This window comes from Chanos chanos, chromosome 12 (assembly GCF_902362185.1).
Source record: "Chanos chanos chromosome 12, fChaCha1.1, whole genome shotgun sequence".
In the NCBI taxonomy this organism is placed as follows: Eukaryota; Metazoa; Chordata; class Actinopteri; order Gonorynchiformes; family Chanidae; genus Chanos; species Chanos chanos.
In genome coordinates this window covers 9,440,548-9,463,870 of record NC_044506.1, presented here as the reverse complement: position 1 = coordinate 9,463,870, position 23,323 = coordinate 9,440,548, and the positions used below count along the sequence as shown (strand labels likewise).

The window sequence follows — 23,323 nt, the reverse complement described above, 5'->3', positions numbered from 1 at the left end:
TCTTATCTTACACATCTGAATCTATTACTCGAAGGTTCCTTAGGACTTTGACAAGTTGTTCATGTGTGGGCTTGGAGCAAAAGCAAGTAACAAACTGCAGACCTACATGAGGAGTATTAACCACCCCTTATGATCAATGAATTGCGGCATTTATCCATTAGGACCTTATTCTGCCGAGGCGCCCACATAATTATATCTAATATCATTGAGAGTTATGGCTGTTTTAAGCATGAACAACCAAAACAATATGATTGATGACGGTAATAATCTCTCCCCTCCCCAAACACTCATTCAAGAGTCAACGCAACATTATTTATACCAGGGCAATTCTGATGAAACTTCTGATGCGGGAGGTTGTTAAACTTATAACGTTCATAGCATCCTGTAAATGTTGCTTTCTGATAAAGTTAGGATTAGATCGTTTATATGTATTATGCAACGCGCTGTATCAACTGTTCTTGTCATCAGAGTGCACTTTATCTTCAGGTACTACAAGGTGCGGGCCAGTTTTTGAGCCCTATATTTATCCATCGTAACTAGCAGATAGAGCTTATAGGTGGCAAAAATGTGTTGATAAAGTCGAAGGGCACTTTCACGGTAAATTAAGCGTTAAGTCACACTAGCTCTCACCTGGAGAGACCAGGATTACAGTGAAATCACTAAAAGCAAAAAGGAGGGTCGGCAATATAAAATGTTGCATTGCACATATAACAAATAAAAAGACCATTTAGAAACACTTAAAAACTCTCTTGGAATTTCGTTAAGTATCCACAGTCCAAGCCAAAATATATATGTGGACCCCCTACAGAACATGCCACAAATTATAATTTAACTCAGATTGATCACATGCACACGAATAGCTGTCTGAAAGATTTAAAATGTCTGTGTTATAATTCCACCAAAAATGAATGAATTACAGTACAGATATGTACATGATGGGTTTTGCTGTAATGCCAAGGATAGCTGCACTTTTATAGCGCATGAAACGCATTACGTAAGTAGAAGAAAGACGTGAAACGTTGAGCACAGGGCGTGATTTAAATCAATGCAAATAACAAATAATTCAGTATATCACATTTGATTGGATAAGAATAGGTTTTGGAACTTCTCATGTTGATTTAGCCCCTCCCTACAAAGTTGCACCCACCCCCTTCTGCTTCACCGTCTCTAGTAGCCGTTGACGGCTCTTTTAGTGACGGACTAATCCTTCTCTGTAATGTTTTCTTTTTCCTTTTTCATTTAATTTGTGGAAAAAGAAAAAGGAGTACAAGTAAGCCTCACTGCACACATCCGTCTTCAGTATTCCCTCTCAGATTTCAAAGCAGCAATCATTTATTTCATTTTATTTACGCTTTGAAATCGCCAAACGTGAACTGTGGCCGATAGGAGGCTAACGCTAGCTAGCTAACTTTTATTAGCTCATATTCAGCGATACATCCTCGAGACGAGTCGGGACAAGACCAGGTTAGTAGCTACCTCTCAACAATAAACCGTTACATCGTATTTACTCGAAATACTGTTCTGATGTTAGTTCAAGCGTGTCTTCTCTTCGGTGTTGATCATCTCTGGAGTATTATGTTAGCCTAATCGGAGGATCCGTTAGCCTTCTAGCTCAAGTTATCCTAGCAACACTATAGCAAGCCTATTACAGCTAGGTTGGTTGACTATTTTAATATTTCGTACACGTTAAGAGGAGTGTTTAGGGGAGAAATGAACATTGCAGACTTTGACTTTGAAAGTCATTGGTTTAACTGTTTGATTATAATGACTCTTGTAGCGTTATATGTATGAGTTTGAATGTATTTGTCCACGATCACCCATGGCTTAGCTTCTGCTCCGATCTCTCCTTTTAATAGTGGTGCTGAAGATGGGCCTTCTATGTAGCCTCTGCCGCCATTTTGTTTTGTTCTCTATCAAATCATTTAGTCAGGACTCAGCGCAGCACAGCTGTCGAATGTGCGGTACATGTTGATCATAGCAGATGTTTTGCCCTCCAGTTTCTAATGAATCGGTATATGACTTGCTTTAGTGTTTAACGTCTTCAGAAAATTCCATACTGTAAATTATGAAACGTTTTACACCCCCTCCCAACAAGAAACATGGAGGCCGAATTCAGATGAAGCTAACTTGCTGGTTGCAAGTGCATTGGTTGCTCGCTATCTAGCATGTGAGCCTCAACTGGCTCTGCTTTCATCACCGCAGCGATATAAATTGGACAGGAAATCCTCACACTTCCCCTAATACATGTTTTTTTCAAAAAGTATCTTTTGTTTGCATTAGTAAGACGCAGTTATTCAATACAAAGTTATTCCCTAAAGTGCTTCTTTTAACCTAGTTTGGCCTAGCCTGGTATGTTACGCCGCGGTGATGTTAGCATTAGCTTAGCATCGTTGGCTAATCTCTACGCAACAAGAAACCTTGTTAGCTGGCCGGCCATCCCACGACCTAATTTTCTAATCTCTTTGCTTTGCCTAAGCGCAAGTTCTTCCCAAACTGCAGGCCTTGTAGTAAACACGACGGTGTTGTGTAATTCTCACTTCCAATTTTTACTGAGTACTGCTGTCTGTAGTAATATTCTAATACTGTACAAAATAAGTTATATGTCTTCGAGAAATAGGTTATTAAAGAAGGCTTTTGCGCAGATTGAATTTCTTTCGCCATTTGATTTGGAATGGTTGCACAGCACGGAATGTCTGTTGTTGTTAGCTTCGCTATTTTAACCGTTAATGCCTTGTAACCAATGCGGTAACCACTGCCTGGTATGATTTTCAGTATAGACCTGTAGAGTATCTGCTATTGCGAGATGCGAGCATATCTCAGTTAAACAAGTGTAATAACTGCATTTACTTGGTCACATAGCCCTTCTTGCTGGCAGTTACTGGACTTTGTGTGGTGATTGTACTGTTTTCACTTTCATGCTTATCCAGTGCTGTATATACCTGCACTAGTGTTTTGTGTTTTGCTAAACACCTTAAGGTTTTTTGTTTGGCTTGGCTTCGGAAATATACACGAACTGTAGTTTCAGCGAACGTGCGATGAGTGGATAGTTACTGCATACGGCGGCACGTTACAGGACAGTTGTGTAATGCAATTTTCAACACATTAGATTGTCATAAGGCGATATTGTGGTCCTCCGTGGTTGTCAGATTTATGCGAAGTGGTATATTTGTTCTTTATATACTCGCATTGGTTCATTTGTACTTTCATGAAGAAAAATATTTCGATTCAGAAACGATTGTTTTTGGCTAGTCATGTACATTTCTCGATTTTCCACGGGGTTTTTTTGGCTGGTCATGTACATTTCTCGATTTTCCACTATTATGGTGTAGATCAATACACTTTTGCTTGCTTTTGTGAGATACTGGTCTAATTTATACTTACCCTTATAAATGAACACGTAGCAAGTGGTACATGTTCCGAGCTTCCATCAAAAAATGCTGAATGAGTCCTTAAGAATTGGACCTGTATCAAGTCGGTGGATATTATTTGATGATCGCTAAAACACACTTAGCTCTGGTGTTGCCATGGATGCACCCTCTTTCTAGGCAGACACAGAGAAAAATCATTTATAATACATCACCATGGCAACCCCAGCTCTTACTGTTTTTCTTGCTTCTGTTTTTCCTTGAGCAAAAGTCATAAACACTTTCCTATTTGGCATTCATTTTTTGCTACCTAGCTGACATCTGCTGGCTAGCGTTACGATTTTTCACACGCCTTGTGAGTCCATATGAGCTCACCCAGTTTCAAGCCAAAGAGGAAGATAGCAAAGTCTAGTCGCAATGTGGCTGCCTCTAATCCAATATAATTGTGCCAGCTTTGACCTGTTGTAAATGTGTCTTCCTGTCTGGTGTTGATACTGTACTCTGTGCACATAGGCCTATTTCAGTTTCACCTGAATAAGCCATAGTTTATATGGTAGGCTGAAGCCATTGGATGATGGTAGATACATATGATATTGGCTCAGTGCTGGAGTAATTTTTCTAACTGTCCCCTTGGTGTTTAGAGAGGTAGTCTAATCTTTGTTGTTGAAAGTTTAGTGTGTCTGACCTTAGGTGTGCAGTCCTACGTAGACTTAGGCCTAGTCCTTTTCTAAATTATTGAGGGGTCTTTGACGTGTAGGGGATTGATTGTCTTTTGCTTGACCATTAAAATTTTGGCCCTTGGTCTCTGCACATTTAGCTTGTCCACTCCTGCGCTCGATTAGATATGCTAGTCGTACAGCTTACTCCTCGCCTGTCAAACTAACTGTCAGGCAACGGTGCATTTCTTCAGCGTATAGATATAAGTGCAAAGGTTTTCACCACTATGGTTTCTGTCTGTGAATCCCTTTCTCTGTTTTGTCTTTCAGTCTCAGGGCTCACCATACTCAATGAGCGTACAGCGCAATGTCAGAGCGCTCTGGGCAAACGGCAAAGGGGAAGGATGGCAAAACCAAGTATGCGTCTCTCAACCTGTTTGATACCTACAAAGGAAAGAGCCTTGAAACACAGAAGCCTGTTGGTGAGTGGCATATCTGACTTTACCCTCCACATTGTCTGTAATGCGTTCCTTTGCCGTAATTCATCCAGTTTAATTCTCACATAGTACTATTGCCTGGACTTTATGCGTCATGAAACTGATATTTGCTATGAGCCAGTGTTTTCACTTTGGACAGCAATTTTGGCATGTTTTTGTATTTAGTCTGTCATGTTTAAGGTGTAGGCTTAGACAAACTACACAGCATTCTGTTTGCATCTATGGATATCCAGTTGGCTGTTAGGCCTTTTTCTCAGTTTTTCAAGTCCTGGTGCTGTCTTTATCGAAGCTGCTGTCTCTTACAGATTGTGGTTTTGCATGTTTGCCTAACTGGCCATAAGAGGTTTCCTTGCATTAAAATTGATCAAGTGATGTGCTTCGTATGAACCTGATAGTCTTTACAACATGACCCTGAGGCCAAGAAGATTTTCTGTGTTAAAGTGGTTCTGTACATTATAAATTGAACCTGCAGTGGCCTTGACTCATGGAGCTGCCTCCCTGTTGTGTGAACGCTGACCAAGGCAGTTTCCTGTACTGTAGAGGGCTGACTTGAGACAGAAGTTTGCTTGTGATCCTGCTTTCACCTCCGCACATTCTCCTCCCTATGTTTTATTCAGAAGCTTGACTATCAGATCTAAGCAGCTGTCCCTGTTTTCTAAATACAATTCCCCCAGCGCAGAGGCCTTCTTCCCAGCTCCCAGAAACAAATAAGGGATTGAGAAACAGCACAGATGTGCTTTTCAGCCTGCAGCTTGAGACTGAGAGCTTGGTGCAGTACCACAGACCGACTTCTGTACAGCTACATGCATTTTTCATTGGCTTAGCTGGTTGTAATACCAGAATGGATTTTGATTTGGTCGGTGACATTTGACTACTTAATTTTAAAGTTTCAAACAAATGTGCACAAGCTGGTTCTCAAGTTTTTTTCCCTGCCTTACTGAATGCTAATCAAGGACACTTGTTTTCATTCTCTCAGTTGACATTTACTTGAATGTACACCCCCCCCCCCCCCCCCCGCCCTTCAAGACGCACTACCTCAGGATCTGCCTCTCTTTCAAGACGGTGTCGTGTTTCTGCACTTGCTGTGGCATTGACCTCTTTCTCCCTTTCACTCTCACTCTCTCTTTCAATAGTTCCCCCTCGTCATGGCTTGCAGTCTCTTGGTAAAGTTTCCTCTGCCCGGCGTATGCCTCCACCTGCCAACCTGCCCAGTCTGAAGGCAGAGAACAAAGGTAACGACCCCAACGTCTCGCTCGTTCCCAAAGACGGCACAGGATGGGCAAGCAAGCAGGAACAAGCAGACCCAAAGAGGTGAGCTGAGTGCATGTATGCCACTTCGCTGCCTACCTCTGTAATGCAGTGCAGCAGCTGTGCATTTTCATTTACACCCCAAACATGTGCATAATATAAAACAGGTTTTTTTTTTTTTGACTGTCTGTGTATGAGTATTCCTGCATGTTCTAGATGTAATTGAGTTAAATGGGTGAAAAATTAATCTAAGCTGAATATGACTCTTAATAAACTGCATCTGTCTGATTTCACTGCTGTGTTTCTTGTACATCTGAGCTTTGAACAAGTTAATAATTTTTAATCTTGTTTCCGAAACTCTGTCTCTCCCTCCAGCTCCTCTCCTTGTTTTAATCTATACTGCACTAACATAATGAGCAATGAGCCTAAGTGATTTAGTGTTTCTACCAGGAAGTGTGCTTACCTCGGCTGTTTGGACGCAAGAAATCAATTAAGGCACATCTTGTTAATTCAGTATATGGGTAAAAAATGTCCTGCCAATCTGTGTTTGATTAGTTTTGAGGAACTGAAGTAGATGTCCTTCCCTATAGACCTCACACAGGCTGATGGGTCGGTGGTTTGGACAGAGCAGTGATATCATGTTAAATTTATTTATTTATTTATTTTAATTCTCTCTTCTGACAGTACCGATGTATCGTCAGCTCCGCAGCCGGATTCGCAGCAGCCTGGGGCTTCACAGACGCCTGTATTGACCCAACCGAGAACTCCCCCCGCTCAAGAGGTGCTGCACTGTGATAACAACACTTTCAGTGCTCATTAAACACTGTTACGTCAAATGAGTATTTACCATAATATCCTGGGTACTGTGAAGGCTTTTTCAGTTTTTGAGCCAGTCCGTTGGTGACAAGTGGATATTTCCTGGTGTGATTAGGAGAGTACGGTGTCGTAAGTGTAAGATTGTGCCAGAGCTGAGAGAGTTTTGTGTTTTCCTTTCAGGCCCCGACTCCAGCTCAGGCCGCAGGAGTAAAGTCCTGGGCTCAGGCCAGTGTTACACATGGAGCACAAGGAGATGGTGAGGTCCCTTTCACGCTGTATGTGTGAGGGCGCGCATGTGCCAGTGTGCGTGTACTAGTGCATGTACCTTTAAGACATGTATTTTTATTGCTCCCTGGGCCTTTTGTGATTACATGCTGTAATAAATTACAGTCTGTTTTTTTTGTGTTTGTTTTGTTTGTTTGTTTGAGCCCCCCCTACCCCAATGTGCCCTGGCAGCTATATTCTCTGTGGTGATGAGCAGTTTTTTGTCCATTGTTTCCCTGTAACATTTGCATTACAGGAATTTAGCTAAGTAACATCTGCTCTGTTTGCAGGTGGAAGGGGATCAAACCAACCATCGCCATTCTCTCGCGAGGAATTTCCCACCCTGCAGGCGGCTGGAGACCAGGACAAAGCTGGCAGAGAACAGGCCACTGCAGATCAGTGGTATGGGCCCGGACCAAGCCTCCGCCCCCAGAGTGAGTGCTACCCCGTTCAGCACTGCTGCACCGCTAAGACTGTGCTGAACATGGTCTTGACCACTGGTTCTCTGATTTTCACTTGAACGTTAGTGGTCAGGCATGGCAATTGGAATATTGCAGAGTTATGATGATTTTTTTATTACGAAAGTGACTATCTTTGAGTACACCCTTTGAGCAACTACCATGAAAACTCAGCTACTCTCTCTCTCTCTCTCACAGATGTTACGAGTTGGCGGGATGGTGGGGGCCGTGCCCTGGCGCCCACCCCTGCTGGGGAGGGGGTATCGGAGGGCGGTTCTGGAGGAGCCATGGTGATGGAGGGTGCTGCCGGGGCCCCTTCCCTCCAGCAGAACGCGACCTCCCATGGGCTACCTAGAAACCCTCCCGCCGGCAGCCCCGCCCTGCCTCTCCCCCAACCCCCCGTCGCCCCCCAGTTTGCAGCCTATAGAGGGATCATGCCTCCCTTTGTGAGTGAAAGCTTCTACCCCTCACTATACTGATAGCCGTGCAGTATACAGTTTATACAGAGCATTCTGAACAATGACTTTCTCCGGCTGCTGCAGAGATGTGATGTTTGTGATCCTGTAATGTCTAAATTAACACTCAGGTGTCACATCGAGTCTAACCGCTTTCTTTGCAACATAAGGAAAACTTTTGTGATTGCTAGTCCATCTGTGCATTATGTTGGCTGTGTGAAATACAGATGGGTGTAGCATCTGTCCTGTGTCAGTAAAGAGACAGCGATCTGTCAGCCTTCAGACTCTGAAAGCGCAGTGCCAGTCTGAAAGCTGTCCCATCTGAATCGAATGTACCAGAGAAGGTGTAAGCTGCTTATCTAACTCATCTCTGTCCTCTGCTTTGTGTCCTCTCCAGATGTACTCACCGTACTTGCCCTTCCCGCCACCTTACGGCCCTCAAGGGCCCTACAGGTACCCGCCACCAAATGAGGCCCCTAGGTAAGACACTTTATTCTCAGGGGTCATTATCTGTCAATATTAATCTTCAGTGGTCAACATTTTGGCACAGTTGTAATTCACATTCATATTGGCAGTGTTTGTTTGTTTTGATTTACTGCCCTCTTATTCTCACCCGCCCCTTCTTAACTCTGTTATGCTTGTTCCCTTTTTCTCTCTCCAGATTCTCTCGTTCGCAGGGTGGACCAGGCCCAGACAGCCGTCCACCTGGGGGTCCTCGTGGCGAGGTTGTGAAACGTCCCTCTATCCTAAAACAGGACGACTTGAAAGAGCTAGATGAGCTTGACCATGATGGAGATGAGGGCTGGGCTGGTGAGAGAAACAAGACTGTTTCAGTTCAAAGTGCTGTTGAAATATAGAACTATAATCTCACACAAATTACTTCAAAATTTGGATGACTTTTTGTAGGAGTTATGTAAATTCTGGGATTGTCTGTTTTTAATTTTTTCCCCTTTAATTCTGTGGGCAGGGGCACATGAGGAGATTGATTACTCTGCCAAGCTGAAGTTCAGTGATGATGAGGGAGAGGAAGACGGGGAAGAGGAGAGGAGTGAAACTAAGAATGGCACTCGGTATGCAAACTCGGTCTTGCTTGTGGAAAAAACACTACATGATACACCCATATCCATATTCCAACAACTTTTTAAATGTAATTTATTTACCTGAACTAAATTAAGCTAATTCTGTCTCTTTGGTTGAGAAAGCCCTCTCTCAGTTATGACATCTGACAGAAATTTATAGCGTGACAGAGTTTCCATGTACCTGCTTCATTAGGGAACCCAGAGAGCAGCAGAGATCCCAAGAAGGACCCACCTCTGTGCTACGTTCCCGAACGTCTGACAGTGGAGGGGACACACGCCGCACCCCTCCCTCCAGTACTGATGATGGCCAGACACCTCCCTCCAGCAAGCCAGCATGGGCCGAGGAGGGAGGTAGTGGCTGGGGAGGGCAAGGCAGCACTGGATCTTATCAGGTACAAGACTAGTTATAGACAGCATGGACACTGTGTAAAAGGATTTTTTTTTCTTTCTTTCTTTTTCTTGTTCTTTTTCTTTTTGTTTTTTATGTGAGAATTAAGACAAGGCAGTTCGGAAATAGGAGGGGGAATTTAAACCTTCGAATCAAGAATCTTAGGGCAACTAATGACTTGGCTCCTTGGGCTGTTCCTGCAAAAAAAAAAAAAAAGCCTTTTACAAATCAGTTTTAAGGAATGCGGAGGACAGGAAAATGCATGTTTTTCCTGGGATACTCGCTAAGTGTTGCGTGTGCCTGTATGCAGGGACGCAGGCCCGGACTGGGTGGCCCTCGGGAGCAGCCCTCCCCCCCACCAGGGCCACTTCTTGGACAGGGGCCCTACTCCTACTACCGACAGGTACACGGGGTTAGGGTCCGGAATAGAGCATGAAGGAATAGCACATGTGACAAAAAAACTTAAATGAAGAGTTGTTAACCATCAGAAAAAAAACAGATTTTTGCTGTCAAGCTGCTAAGGCTAATAGCCACTCTTTTGCAGCAGGACCGGCCCACAAACCAGTCGGCATCCGCTGGCCCTCCCGTGGCCTCACAGAAGCTTCCTGGTCCTCAGGGCCAGCAGCAAACTGGGCCCCTACCTGGCGGCCCCACCCCTCCACCTTCATCCACCCTGCTTCCCCAGCCTCAGGGAGAGGATGAAGACGAGGCCTGGCGGCAGAGGAGAAAGCAGTCGTCATCCGAGATTTCGGCTGCAGTGGAGCGTGCCAGACGTCGACGGGAGGAAGAGGAGCGGAGGATGGAGGAAGAGAGGCGTGCTGCATGTGCAGAAAAACTGAAGAGACTGGATGAGAAACAGCAACAGCAGCAGACCGTCAAGCCCACTGCCGCTGGCGAGGCTCCCGCCAACAGCCCTAGCCCTTCTTTGTCAGCTTCTGCTTCTTCCCCTAATGTCAGTCAGCCTCCGTCACCCTGCGTGGACCCTGAAGAGGCCCCCCTCTCGTCCTCTCAGCCTGGGAGCACAGCTGGAGCAGTTGTCAACAGTACTAACAGACAGAGGGCAGGCAGTAACAGCAGCTACGACTCCAACACTGGTCAGTCAAAACACTTATCTCTCTTTAAGTGATGATGGATGGAAGAGAAAACGATTATATTGCAGTTATTATTCTTCCTATACTTTTAAGTAAAAAAAACGACATGATCCCTTATACTAAATCCCCTTGAACAGTAAACCTCTCTGGCACTAGATATGTTTTGTAATCTGAGTCATGGATGTTGCGTCCTCAGAGTCTCAGCAGCTTCCTCAACCTCCAGCATCCCAGCAGCCACAGCAGCAAACCTTGGACACAGCAGGGCCTGGGGAAGCCAAAGAGGAGACCGTGGGGGGTGGCGTCCACGTCCGGAGCTCCAGAGGTGGAGAGGACAATGTTAAGGTGGAGAGTGTTGGTGGAGGATCAGGAAGACAGGGCAGTGGGTCACTTGGTCAAGGTTTCTCCAAATACCAGAAATCTCTTCCACCACGTTTTCAGAGGCAGCAGCAGGTCAGTGCTGGGTCTGCTTTATGTTCACCCAAATTGTCATTTTCTTTCATGCATGTAGAGGAGAGACAGTTGTCTTTGATGAGGTTTTGGAACATGTGTGAAACTAAAACAACAGATGCTTTTTATTTAAATAGCCTAAATACGTTGAACGTGTGGCTGTTTCCCAGGCTGTCCCAAGGAGTTCCAAAAGTCAAATGTGGTCATGTTATGGGCAACATAAATATAATCGTTAATGAAAACTCCAGAGTCAGGACCAGTGCATTACGTCGGCCTCTATTTTGGCAGGAAATGCTGTAATTCAATCCTCAGTGGCTAGTCTGATAACGTGACTGTGACTTGCAGACACGTGATATGCAGTGTCTGATGCAAGAGAATTCTTACATTTTTGATTGTTTTGTCAGGTTAAGTCTTTCACACACACACACACACGTTGATTCAATTTAAACATCCCCTACAGGAGCAGCTCCTTAAACAGCAGCAGCAATGGCAGCAGCAGCAGCAGCAACAGCACAACCAAGCCTCAAACCAACTCCAGTCCCAGCCACAGGCTCCACAGGGGCCTTCACCTGGCTCTGCACCTCAATCTGGCCCTAAGCAACCAACCCTCTACCCACCTGGGTCCATGGGACGCCCACCTCATCTTCCAATGAACTTTGACCCCCGCTGGATGATGATGGGCTATGTGGACCCACGGATAATTCAGGGCCGTCCTCCACCCATGGACTACTATCCCCCCAGCATGCACCCCACTGGTATGTCAGCATTTCAAAAATAAAGTTAATTGTATAATATAGTTTTGTGTATTGTTGTAGCTGTCATTTTGTCAGGATGTATTTATGTTGATCAGAAATAAAGTTGCTACAGCAGAGTGACTTAACATGTCTGTGGAAATGTATGGCATTGAGTAGACTCTTATTTTCTGACTCAGGCTTGATGGGACGGGAACGCTCTGATTCAGGTGGATCAGGGTCAGATCCCTTTGATCGGCAGCAGCACGGAGGACCACCTCATCCTCATCGTGGGACACCTCCTATGGATCCAAAGTTGGCTTGGGGGCCAGATGTGTTCCCCGGAGGGGGTGAGGGTCGGGGACTGAGCTCCCCTCTGAGGCAGAAGCAAGCTCTTGAGGAAGAGGAGATTGGCAAAGGACCAAGGTATGGACGTTTTGTGTTTCAGGGCCTTAATATTTGAGAGACTTTCAAAAAAAATCATTCTTTGAATTAGGTCATTTTTACTAACATTATGGATGTATTGGCATTAATTCTCCTTGTCCTACCTTCCCAGGAGCGATACCCCTCCAGTCCGTATGCGTGAAGGAGGACCAGGTCCCATTCAGCAGCCCAATGCCCCTAACTCCCCTTCAGGCTCCTCTAACCAAACCCCACCACCTGTAGGGACTCAAGTTGGTGGCCAGGGAAGCAGCCATCTTCCTCATCACCAGTCCTTCATGGGTGGACGGGGAACCTACAGCAGCTTCCCTGACACTGGATCCAGGATGGCATCGCACCAGCAGCAAAGGAGCAACAGTGGTGGGACTTTGCATGGCTTTGGCCATCAGGATGAGGGTCCTCAAGGGGGCCAGCAGGGGCAAATCTGGGGTGCCCTGCACCACCATTATGACCGCAATGGTCGTACTGATCTCTCTCCTCTAGAGAACAGTCCCCATGTTCAGCATCACCATGCCCCACACCCTCATCCCTCTCATTTCTCCCTCCATCCTCATAAGCAGGAGAATGGTAGGGACCGGGAGAGAGTGGGGGATCCCAAAAAGGGAGACCCCTCACCCCCTCTCCACCAACCGTCCCTCTCCTCCTCCTGCTCCTCCTCCAGCTCCTCTTCCTCAGCCAGAGAGGACGGCAGCGGAAAACAGCTGTTGCATCATACCCCTCCGATTCAGCATGAGCACGATTCTGGAACTGTGCAGGGTGGTGGAAGGAAAATGGACAAAGCAGGAAACGTCCACACACATGGCCCTCAGTCATCCCAGCAGCCAGTGCAGCAGCATCACTCCAAAGGTGGTCAGCGTGGGCGGGAGCACAAGACTGAGACCCAATGGGGCCCCCGACCTGGGAGCAGTAACATGGGTGGCGGCTCCGCCCATAACAGAAAGTCAGGCTCTGGTATAGGTGGTAACACTGGTGGGGATGATTCAACCCATCAGCTGTCTGATAAGTCCTCTGCCCAGTCAGGAGGTGGCAACAAGAGGGCAGGACCTATTAAAAGGCCCGTCCCAAAGGAAATGAAGAGAGAGGCTGGTGAAGGGGAAGGGGGAGAAAAGACAGTTGGAGGCTCAGGAAAAGATAAAGAGCAAGACGCTAGCCAATTATTAGCCAAGCAAGATCAGACTTCTGGATCTCAGTCAACCTCTGCTAAGGATGACACAGCCCCATCAGGCAAACCCCGAAATGGAGGCAAGGAGCGAGCTGCAGGCGGAGGTGTAGGCAAAGGACCTAAAGATGGAGATGGCTCCATTGCAGCGAGCTCCTCAGGTCCTCCGTCCAGAAGGGACAGGGATCGCTCTAATGATAGAGGAGGAAGCGCAGGGGGGACCACTTACCACCCCTCCTCTAGGGGCAGTCGGTCAAGTCGCGGGCGGGGAGAGTTCTACGGACGAGGCAGAGGCTACAGGGGCACTTACACCGGCAGCACAGGAGGTGGTGGCAGCCGCGGAAGAGCAGGCGGCCGGAGCAGCAGATCTGCAGCTAACAGTGGCTACCACGGGTCTGCCGCACAAGATTACAGGAGGGAGATGTCGTCGGGCAGCGGCAGGCACGGACAGGGAGGCTCACACCCGAATCCTGCACGTGCCCGAAACCGCAGCGAAACCCGTAGCGAGGGCTCTGAATACGAAGAGGTCCCAAAGAGGAGGAGGCAGAGAGGCTCGGAAACAGGTAGTGAGAGTGCTGCCAGCGACCTTGCCCATTCAGACAAGGAGGACCGAAAACCTAATGCCAGGAACGGAACAGGGAATGACAACCCAACAAAAGGTAGTTCCTCCTCGTCGGCTCCGCCTAGAAGCTCCCAGGCCAGGGTGTTCACCCCAAGAGGTGTGCCCTCAAGGAGAGGCAGGGGTGGAGGTGGTGCCGGAGGAGGCATCTACAGAAGCGGCGGCAGTGGAGGAGTATCTGGCGGACACAGATCTGGTTCTGCTTCTCACAGCTGGTCTTCGAAATCTTCTGTGGCGGCTCGAAAGCAGCAGGCTCCCTCACAACCTTCCCCTCAGAAAGATTCAGGCCGTGGAGCAGTTGGGGATAAGAAGGAGAAGGTAGCAGACCAGATTCAGTCTCAGGGTACAAATCCTCCCACGTCCTCCATTCCCGGTGCACCAACATCTGTCCAGCCAGGGGCTACTGAAAACGGAGGTGTAGGGGCGCAGCTGCCCTCAACCAACCCCACTACGAATTCTACCGGCCCTGCTACGCAGACATTGTCTCAGCCTACTCCAGACGGGCGCGGTTACCCTCCCCGAGGATTTGAACGTCCTCCGCGCCGTAGACGCCAGGGCCGGTCTCAACATCAGCAAGACAAGCCTCCCAGATTCCGACGGCTAAAGCAAGAACGAGAAAACGCTGCTCGGATCAATGGAAGTAGCAGGATCATCGGGAGCGGGGGCGGACAGCAGCAGCAGCGACCTACTTCGCCCTTACAGAATTCCATACAAGAGACAGATGGTAGTGCACCTAACACAACTGGGGCTTCAGATGCAAACCACATTGTCACTGCATCTACCAATAATAACAATAACAGCAGTCACCTCGGGGGTGGGAACGTGAATCTCAACAGCCACCATCATCATCACTACCAGGGCAACGCTGGACAGACCCATCTACAGCACCACCACAACCACAACCCTGCTGGGGGTGCCAAGTCCCCTGATGTCTCCAACCAGAACTCAGACCAAGCCAATGAGGAGTGGGAGACTGCCTCAGAGAGCAGTGACTTCACTGAGTTTCGAGAGAGAGAGGGGGGTGGTAAATCCTATTCCTCCCATCACCACCACCATCCTTCAGGAAGAGTAGGAGGTGGAGGAGGAGGAGGAGGCGGGGGAGGTGGTGAGCGAGAGATGACGGCGAAAGAATCGGCCGCTAACAAGAGAAGTTTCTCCAGCCAGAGACCCGGGATGGAGCGGCAGAATCGGAGGGTCAATGCTGGTGGCGGTGGAGGTAGAGGCCCCAGGGGGCCGCCCAGTGGAGGTGGAGTTGGAGGGGGTCCCGGTAATGGTGGGGCCAGTCGTGGTGAGAAGCGTGGTAACTGGCCCTCTCCCAAAAACCGGAAGTGAAGCGTGTGTGGGGTTTTTTTTTTCTTTTGTTTTGTTTTGTTTGTTTTTGTTATTCAAAAACATTTCAAATGCATCCCTTTCTTTCCTTGCCCTCTCTGTAGCCCTGTCTCATATCTTTTTGTCCTCCTCCCTTAACATAGTAGCACATTCTTGTACAAATGCATAGCTAAGGAGACAGTGAACACATTCGTTATATTTCCCTTTCCTGTCTTTTTCTTTTTATCAGCCGTTGTACGTCTCATTATTGTAAATTCACACTGCTCCCTTTCATGCCCCCCCCCACCCCGCTTCTCCCAGTCTTACTTGGAATGATTTTACTCATACTTGATCCCATTTTAAATGTTAACATCCTTTGAATGAAACTTACGAGCATAAAGACCCATTACATGTTTGCATATACAAGCACAGTATGACATCACCCAGACATGCAGCGTGTCACACAATCACACGTTCATAGTAACAGCTGACAGATGAGTGGCTTGACAACATATGAGAAGAAGGCCGATGTTTGTCATGTGCGTCTGTATTTATACAACATTGGGGCGGGTGGGGGAGGGACAGGGTTGTGTACTCAGTATAGCTGTTCTGGAAATACTCCTTCAAGGAGGGACTATGGTGATTCTTACTTTGTAACGTAGATTTATTTCTCCTTTGTGTTTTTTTTTTTTTTCCTTGCCTCATTGTTAAATATATGTTTCAATCTTTCCTCCCTTGAAAAAAAGTTAGGGGTGTGTATTTTTTCTCTTCTGCAAAGCAGGTCATTAAAATATCTTTTTATACAATTTCCCCTTCCTCAGTTTTCTCAATTATTGATCTCTCAACAGATGTCACTGATCTAGTAAAAGCTCAGATTTAAAAACATAAGGCACATTACAATTGAAAATAAGACATACAAAGTTATTTTTTCTTACGTTAAATTTGAAGATGACATCTGAGCATGATTAATGTTGCTTTAAGATTTATTTCTGCCTTTATAGTATGTGAGTTTAATGCAAAACACTCCTTTAGAATAACAAACTTTTGGTATTTGCTTTAACTGTTACTTTCTCCATGATTGCCCAGAGGTCTCTCTCATCTGTCTACTAAATGTTATTCTCTGGTTCCAGTTAATTGAGTAGGGCCAGTGAGTATAGTGCTATTGTTACAATGACTCAGTGGTTCTAGTAAACATAGAGAAGCGTTCTACTTGACCTCACATTCTGTCATTTTAAGTTCTCTGTTTATATTTGGTATTGACAGAGTAGCTTGTGATGTTAAGCTCTGCTTTCAGGAGTTATTCCCAAAGTTCAAAGACGTCTATCTCGAAGCTGACGATTCCTCATTCTCTTCGATCCATAACCGATGCAGAAAAATGCTGTTTGCATAGATTCTGTCGAGGTGTGATGTGGGTTTTTGTTTTCGGTTTTTTTTTTTTGTTTTGGGTTTTTTGTTTTTTTTTTTTGCCCAGGAGTGAACATCCCTCCTTGAAAGCGTTACATTACAGGATTAGACACTGGTTGAGAATGGGCAGTATACTGAAGGACTGTCAATGTAGTGCCCATGCATACACTTAAATATCCATACACTCGCTCATTCACAAAGATAGCATTTACATGCACTGTTCAAAGGCAAAGACTTAAACGAATTGCAGCAGAACAAAGAAGTGTCTCTGTACTTTGGCGGGCATCTATATTTCACTGCTGTAAGTTGGGGTTTTGTTTTGTTTTTTGTTTTCTTTTTTTGTTTGTTTGTTTGTTTTGTTTTCTTTTTTTTTGTCGCTGGGAATGCTTCTATTTGGAGAGTAGTTGGGGGATATTGAGTAGGACATGAGTAAGTATGTGTGAGTGTGCATTTATTTCTTGACCATACGTGTACTGTTCTCTTTAGGGGGGAAGCAGTCATATGGAAGGCAAACATATTTGGCCTGTCAGCCCACACTTTTGTTTATTTTAAACAATTCGAGGATGATATTTACAGCTTTCTTCCTTATATACATTCACGTATATACATTCAAGTGTGTGTATGTGTTTAAACCAGATGAAGTAATTGCAGTGGAAAAAAAATTGTTAATCGACTGATGGTAAATTTCTTTTTTTTTTTTTTCCCTCATGCTAAGGAAAGGAAATGAAGTGGTTAGATTTTCCTTTTCACACTGACGTTTTAGCCAAGCATGGACACATCCTCAGACACAGCTCACGGAGCCTGTATTCATTGGTAGCTATATACTCTTAGGCTTTCAGTGCTGAATCTTCCCATCCCTTCTTTACTCTTATCTATTGATGTGGTCATATTGTATGTACCCATGTTTCAATAAAAAGATTAAAAGTAAAAATGTATTCCTGAAATACTCAAAGATTGTACTATATTTCCAGCATTACCAAGGTACCTGAAGTGGGTTAAGCTGTTTAAGCATCTATGGTTTATTTTTATTGGAACCTTGATATACACACATGTATGTATATTGGTGTCTAAGTTTCTTTACCCCAACTTACATTCCCACCAACAAATGTTGCCATTTTTAAGTTCAAGGGAGCAATGTACAAGCAGAGAAGTGTCTTATAATAAAAAAGTATACAGAGAAAAAGTTAAATAAATTTCTTTTGTTTTAATGGAAAAGTTTGTGGTCTTTATTTGTTGCTGTGTGACTTTATGGGGTTAGCTTGGAGTGCCGTTGTCTGTCTGATTCTAGGACTATGGAAATGGACAATGAAACAGTATCTCACAACAGCCGGAATGAGGGATAACGTCAAGGCCAGAAGATGTGTAATTACACGTATACGTAGAAAGACGTAACTGTATCTTAATTTCAATATTTTAACAGAGCACAAAAAGCACGTGTCAACTTACGTACCTTTGCATATTCGTACGTATTTTTAATGCCGGGCAATAGCGTTGCGTTGCCACTACTATATTGTTAGACATGCTTACAGTAATGCTGTTAATGATAAGGAAACGGTAACTTCTGCTTTGCAGTCCTATAGAGAAAATGTGTTCCAGCAGCACTAACCAAACAGGTCAGAGTTAAAGACGCGTTTATTGAAATATTTCTTAATATTGTTCAGGAGTACTTACATAGCCAACTTCAATGTCTCTATTTAAAATATGTCATTGTGCGTAGCTTAAAAACTTGTATAAACTACATTACCCATGACATCTCAAATTATCTTTCGGCACTCGGTTTTAACGTCATCGCGTTGCCAGAAGCGAAAAACGCCAATCACTTTTATTGCTGCAGCTTACTGAGACTGGGAGGATTGGGAGGTAATACTTGTGCTTGTTTAACTCACATGAATTGTATAAGATTCATTTCGTTCAGTAGTCTATTCTCAAACAATCGGCCGGGTTACATTTACACCATAGTAAGAGATAGATATGTGAGCAAACCGCCAGATTCTCAAATCAGGATGATCGAATTTCATGCGGCCTAGTTTTGAGCTGTCCGCCATATTGAATTCTCATCTTGGTCGGTTAGCTTTGTAACTAACATAGCTAAACAACTGAATTTGCTGTTGAGTCTTGATACGGTATTTGCGTTTTCGTTCACTTTAACATGTGTATGCTTAAGTTGTGCACCAGTGATTTTCTGTGTCAACCTCTTGTACACATGTGTCATCAGTTTTTGTCAGAACGATGTAAAATAGTCTATTAGCCGGATAGCTAGCTCTCTGCGTGTTCTGCTGAAGCAATATAGGAAGGATACAGAAATGTTTATTGATTGAGTCTCCCCAACGCAAACCTGTTCGCCATTGTCACTGTTTTAAGTACTCCTGTAGGACCTAAAGTCTAGATTTTAAGAGGTTTTTGTGTCAAACTGGAGAATTGTGTCGATCGCATTTATCATCAAGAGTAATATAAAAATATATCAGTTAGTGTAGCTATATGTGTGTGGAGAAGAGAGAGGTCTGACCTGTTATCTTCCTCCCAAACTTATTTCCTAATCTCTCCCTTTGTTGTCACCAGTTTCCCAAAATGAGTAGTTCAGAAGAAGTATCATGGATTTCTTGGTTCTGTGGATTACGAGGGAACGAATTCTTTTGTGAGGTATGCATCTGCTGTCACACCTTTTTGAAGATTTCTGCTGCGGGAACTCTAAACGTAGTTCTTCAATTAGACACTGTCATATTCCTTTAAAATTCATCTGTAAGAATATTCCCGATAGGAGTATCTCTTCACTAGAAAAGGGGCTTTGCTAACAAAGCCAGTATTTTGTACAAATCTTGTGAGATTAACTGATGTAAAAATCTCATTTCCTTACCTAACATTTTATGATCATTAATAGTTAGCCATTTCTGCGAGATTAAGAAATTCCAATATTTATTTGTGGTACTTCTAACAAGCCCCTGTACTGTGGGAAATGTATTCTGTGTCAGCTTTAGTCCACTAGGACCATTTAGAGAATGAACTTTTCCCCCTCAAATACCAAAATGTGGTTTCAACCTCACAGGTGGATGAGGACTACATTCAGGACAAATTTAACCTGACTGGACTCAATGAGCAAGTTCCACACTACAGACAAGCCCTGGATATGATTCTGGATCTGGAGCCTGGTGTGTAACATTCCAGAACCTAATATGTGTTCGATGACACCAGTTACTGTTCCCCAGAGAGAGAGAGAGAGAGAAGCTGAAACTGAACCTGAACCATGTCATATTAGATTTTGATTGTCCCTATCATATCGCATATTCTAATATATAAGTCTCTCAGAATATTGACATTCTTGTATGATGTGTAAAAAGATGACTGAAATGACCCTTTTAATCACAATATATAGTTAGACCAGTATTGCCTGGCATCCTTAGAATTATACTTGAAGAAATGGCTAGACGTGGCCATATGAATATTGTGTCTTGATGTGTTGTAATATCAGTTCTGTATGGGGTTGGTGTGAAAAAAAAACAATGGTCCTCTGTATTAGATGAGGAGCTGGAGGATAACCCTAATCAGAGTGACCTGATAGAACAGGCTGCTGAGATGTTGTATGGACTCATCCACGCACGCTACATCCTCACCAACCGCGGGATCGCCCAGATGGTACGACCCACAGAGAATTATTATACCTGCACTACATAATATTTAATACCCTGATATGTACTCAGACGACATTATTAGTATTTAGAATGTTCCTTCCATTTAAGACATGGATGCGTTGTGCATATTACAGTCGTAAGAGTACTCAGAGACATCTAAATGACATGGAGTGGAATATTGAAGCTGCTGGTACTGTAATTTGCTTTGTCTTTCTGTAACTTGAGAATGGCTTTGGCATGTTGTGTGGGTTGTGTGACTCAGTGTGCTCCGTCCTTTGCTCCCGCAGTTGGAGAAGTATCAGCAGGGGGATTTTGGCTACTGCCCCCGTGTTTACTGTGAGAACCAGCCAATGTTGCCCATTGGTGAGACTCTTTTGCTTTGTAAGCTTGTGAATGTCACTGAGGTCGTTGTTTTTCCAGCTTTGTTGTACATAAATATCACTCTGGAATTCCCCTCTCGGATTATTTTACTGTCCTGTCTGGGCATGAGATCAGTTAGTCTTTAACAGAGTGACTCATTAATACCGAATGTACAGTTTGTTAGTTCTACGGAAAGTCATTATAGTAATTCAGTCCTTAAACTTTTCTCTCATGTTTTACAATGAGTGAATTCTGTCTCGTCTGCCCTTATGTTTGTGTCCCCTGACTCTGTGTGTTTGTCTGCGTCCAGGGCTGTCAGACATCCCTGGTGAAGCCATGGTGAAACTCTACTGCCCCAAGTGCATGGATGTGTACACTCCCAAGTCCTCCAGGCACCACCACACGGATGGGGCATACTTTGGCACAGGGTTTCCCCACATGCTCTTCATGGTGCACCCTGAGTACCGGCCAAAGAGGCCTGCCAATCAGTTCGTGCCCAGGTCAGTGTCTGCCAATCACAAACCCCTGCATCTGTCTACAGGCCTCATGTGGCACATCTGCGCTCATTGATTCATCTTATTAGGGACACACCCATCGTAGCTCTCTCCTTAGCGATATTCAGATTGCTGTAGCATGTAAGAGCTACTCTGTACAACTTGAGATCGACTCAGAAGCAGTTTAGAGGAGGCAGTCAAAAATAAAGAAGTCTAGGGCTCGACAAGTGTTAAACTCTTAGAAGTCAGAAAGCCAGCTCTGAGCTTTGATAGAGGAAGTAAACATGACCTCAGCATGAACAGAGCTGCACAATAAGTAGTTATTTCAGTGGTGAACTTATTCTTAAATGTTTGAGATTAATTAGCTCCTTTCATATATACTTCTGTACTGCCAAACAGCCCTAGAATAAAATGCTGCCGGCCTTTATTTCACAGTGCAGTAAACGCAAATTTGGAAGACAATTTTCAGCTCAGTTTTTTCTTGTGTATATTTAGACGGTAGTGTACGAATGGAAGAGGAATGTCTCTGTTAACCACAATTACAATGCCTGTCAGAATAATCCCAATTGTTCTTCTCTTTTCTCATAATTTTGCAGACCTACACAAAAGGTCAAGTCAGGCTTAGAACAAGAGAAAAGTTTTGTTTTTGTTTTTATTATTTCCTCCTCCTGATTTTTTTTTTGAGTTCACATCATGGCCATTATCCAACAAAACATAACAACTCTGCTGATATGAGCTTGCATATCACATGTTTTGTTGGGGGGGGGAAAGAGAACCATTATCTGTGCTCACGCGGTCTTTTTGTTTTGTCTGTTCCAGGCTTTACGGCTTCAAGATCCACCCAATGGCCTACCAGCTTCAGCTGCAGGCTGCCTCTAGCTTCAAGAGCCCTGTCAAGGCCATCCGCTAAGGACCACAGAACAGAGGAGAAGAGTGAGGAGAGAGGTAGGGTGGGAGAGCGGGAAACGAAGAAGGAAGAGCGGAGAACATCTGTGGCCAACTCCTTACAGAACCTCATCTTCTTCCAGCAGTCTATGATTTGTTTTAGATTAGGTTGATTGAGAGAGATGTTTAAATATTGAATGAGAGAGTGAGTATATGACACACACTTAAAGCTCTGAATACCTTCTTTTGTCACACACAACCAAACACACACACACAACCAAACACACATGTACACACACATACATAGAGAGATACAGTAGGGGTGGTTGTGCAGATGTGAGTATCTACTCTGTAACCCAGAAAAACAGATGGATGTAAATTAGTGTATGTAAAGACCAGAGATGAGCCAATGAAGAGCATCCTTCATAGTGACATAATACACCGATCTGTGTTTTGTTTGGTGTGTTTCCATGGTAATAAGTTACAGTTCAAGTTCAAACTCTTCAAAAAAAAAAAAAAAAACGAATGGCTTGGTGTTCTTCTTCATTCGTATCATATTATCTGGCTGTCACAGACAGAGAACCCAGAATTGTATCAGGACAACGCTGTTAACTCCAGGGGTAAGGATGGCATAAGCCTAAACTGCGCCCTCCTCTCATCTTGTGCCTCTCTGCCACATAAATCATCGTAATTTAGCACGAGTGAGACGTGTTCGGTTCCAGCAATCCAAACAATTCTGTCAGTTGCCTTAAAGTAGTCACACAGCATCTATATACCAGTTGTGGGTTTGCGTTTTCTTACCGTGTGGGAACACGTGGGTCAAGAGGTGTATTTGCAAGGACTTGTTAATTCAGGGTGTGGAAAATACACTGTTTTTTTTCAGTGCGTGTTTTAAGCGGAGAAAGAAACCTTGATTGTGAACGACACAAGTAGAACCTGTCTGCTCTCTCTGTCTGTGTCAGTCAGATGTATACAGCCATAACAGAATTTTAACCTTAGAAGAACTGCTCCAAAAAGAACTAGAACTTTCCCCTCAGAACCACATCTGCATTACCGCCTGTCATGTTCCTCCACGTGTTGTAGGTTTATTTATGAGACAAAAGGAAATCCTCAATTCTGCAAGATCTTTTTTTGTTGTTCAGTGAAGTCAGACGCTCTTTTTAATTGTTACTTTCCCCTTGTTATTCCCAGTGTTAGTGAAAAGCAGAATGAAGCCAGAATGGGTTTGTGTGAACGATTAGGATGAGGTGTGTAAAGGTTGTAATTATTGTTTTTGTTTATTGATTTTTTTTTTCCTTTGCAACTGTTGATGAGGAACCAGGTTTCAGAATTCACAATAAACTTTTCTTTTCCTATAAGTTGGTTGATTTGTGTGTTTTTTTTGTGTGACATATTTTTTTTTTTTTTGCATGGGTTGAGCGGTTCATTTGAGAATGAATATCTGTACAGGCTGAGTTCTAATGAAGCTCAGTACATATTGATACAACTTCATTTCAAGTACAAATAAGCTTAACTGTGTCTGCGAGTATGTC

General features: G+C 44.4%; 2 protein-coding genes across 6 annotated transcripts; both read left to right on the top strand.

Annotated features, from left to right (window-relative positions):
- Positions 1 to 1,194: 1,194 nt before the first annotated feature.
- prrc2a (proline-rich coiled-coil 2A) lies at positions 1,195 to 15,701 on the top strand. Of its 5 annotated transcripts, XM_030788654.1 has the most exons (17): positions 1,195 to 1,464; positions 4,352 to 4,503; positions 5,652 to 5,829; positions 6,451 to 6,547; positions 6,763 to 6,838; positions 7,137 to 7,280; positions 7,503 to 7,750; positions 8,157 to 8,239; positions 8,421 to 8,569; positions 8,727 to 8,829; positions 9,032 to 9,230; positions 9,537 to 9,629; positions 9,771 to 10,320; positions 10,514 to 10,767; positions 11,225 to 11,519; positions 11,696 to 11,921; positions 12,052 to 15,701. In XM_030788654.1, the coding sequence occupies exons 2-17, from the start codon at positions 4,389 to 4,391 to the stop codon at positions 15,044 to 15,046; spliced, it is 5,805 nt and encodes a 1,934-aa protein (XP_030644514.1). In that variant the 5' UTR covers positions 1,195 to 1,464; positions 4,352 to 4,388; the 3' UTR covers positions 15,047 to 15,701. The 5 variants fall into 5 exon arrangements, with proteins under 5 accessions (XP_030644514.1, XP_030644517.1, XP_030644516.1 ...); XM_030788657.1 differs by lacking the exon at positions 9,537 to 9,629 and having other exon boundaries at positions 9,774 to 10,320; positions 12,052 to 15,046; XM_030788656.1 differs by lacking the exon at positions 9,537 to 9,629 and having other exon boundaries at positions 12,052 to 15,046.
- Positions 15,702 to 18,230: 2,529 nt separating this feature from the next.
- csnk2b (casein kinase 2, beta polypeptide) lies at positions 18,231 to 23,140 on the top strand. Its single transcript, XM_030789171.1, has 7 exons — positions 18,231 to 18,286; positions 18,986 to 19,066; positions 19,470 to 19,572; positions 19,941 to 20,056; positions 20,340 to 20,415; positions 20,723 to 20,912; positions 21,726 to 23,140. Exons 2-7 carry the CDS (start codon positions 18,995 to 18,997, stop codon positions 21,814 to 21,816), a joined length of 648 nt encoding a protein of 215 aa, XP_030645031.1. The 5' UTR covers positions 18,231 to 18,286; positions 18,986 to 18,994; the 3' UTR covers positions 21,817 to 23,140.
- The last annotated feature ends 183 nt before the right edge of the window (positions 23,141 to 23,323 follow it).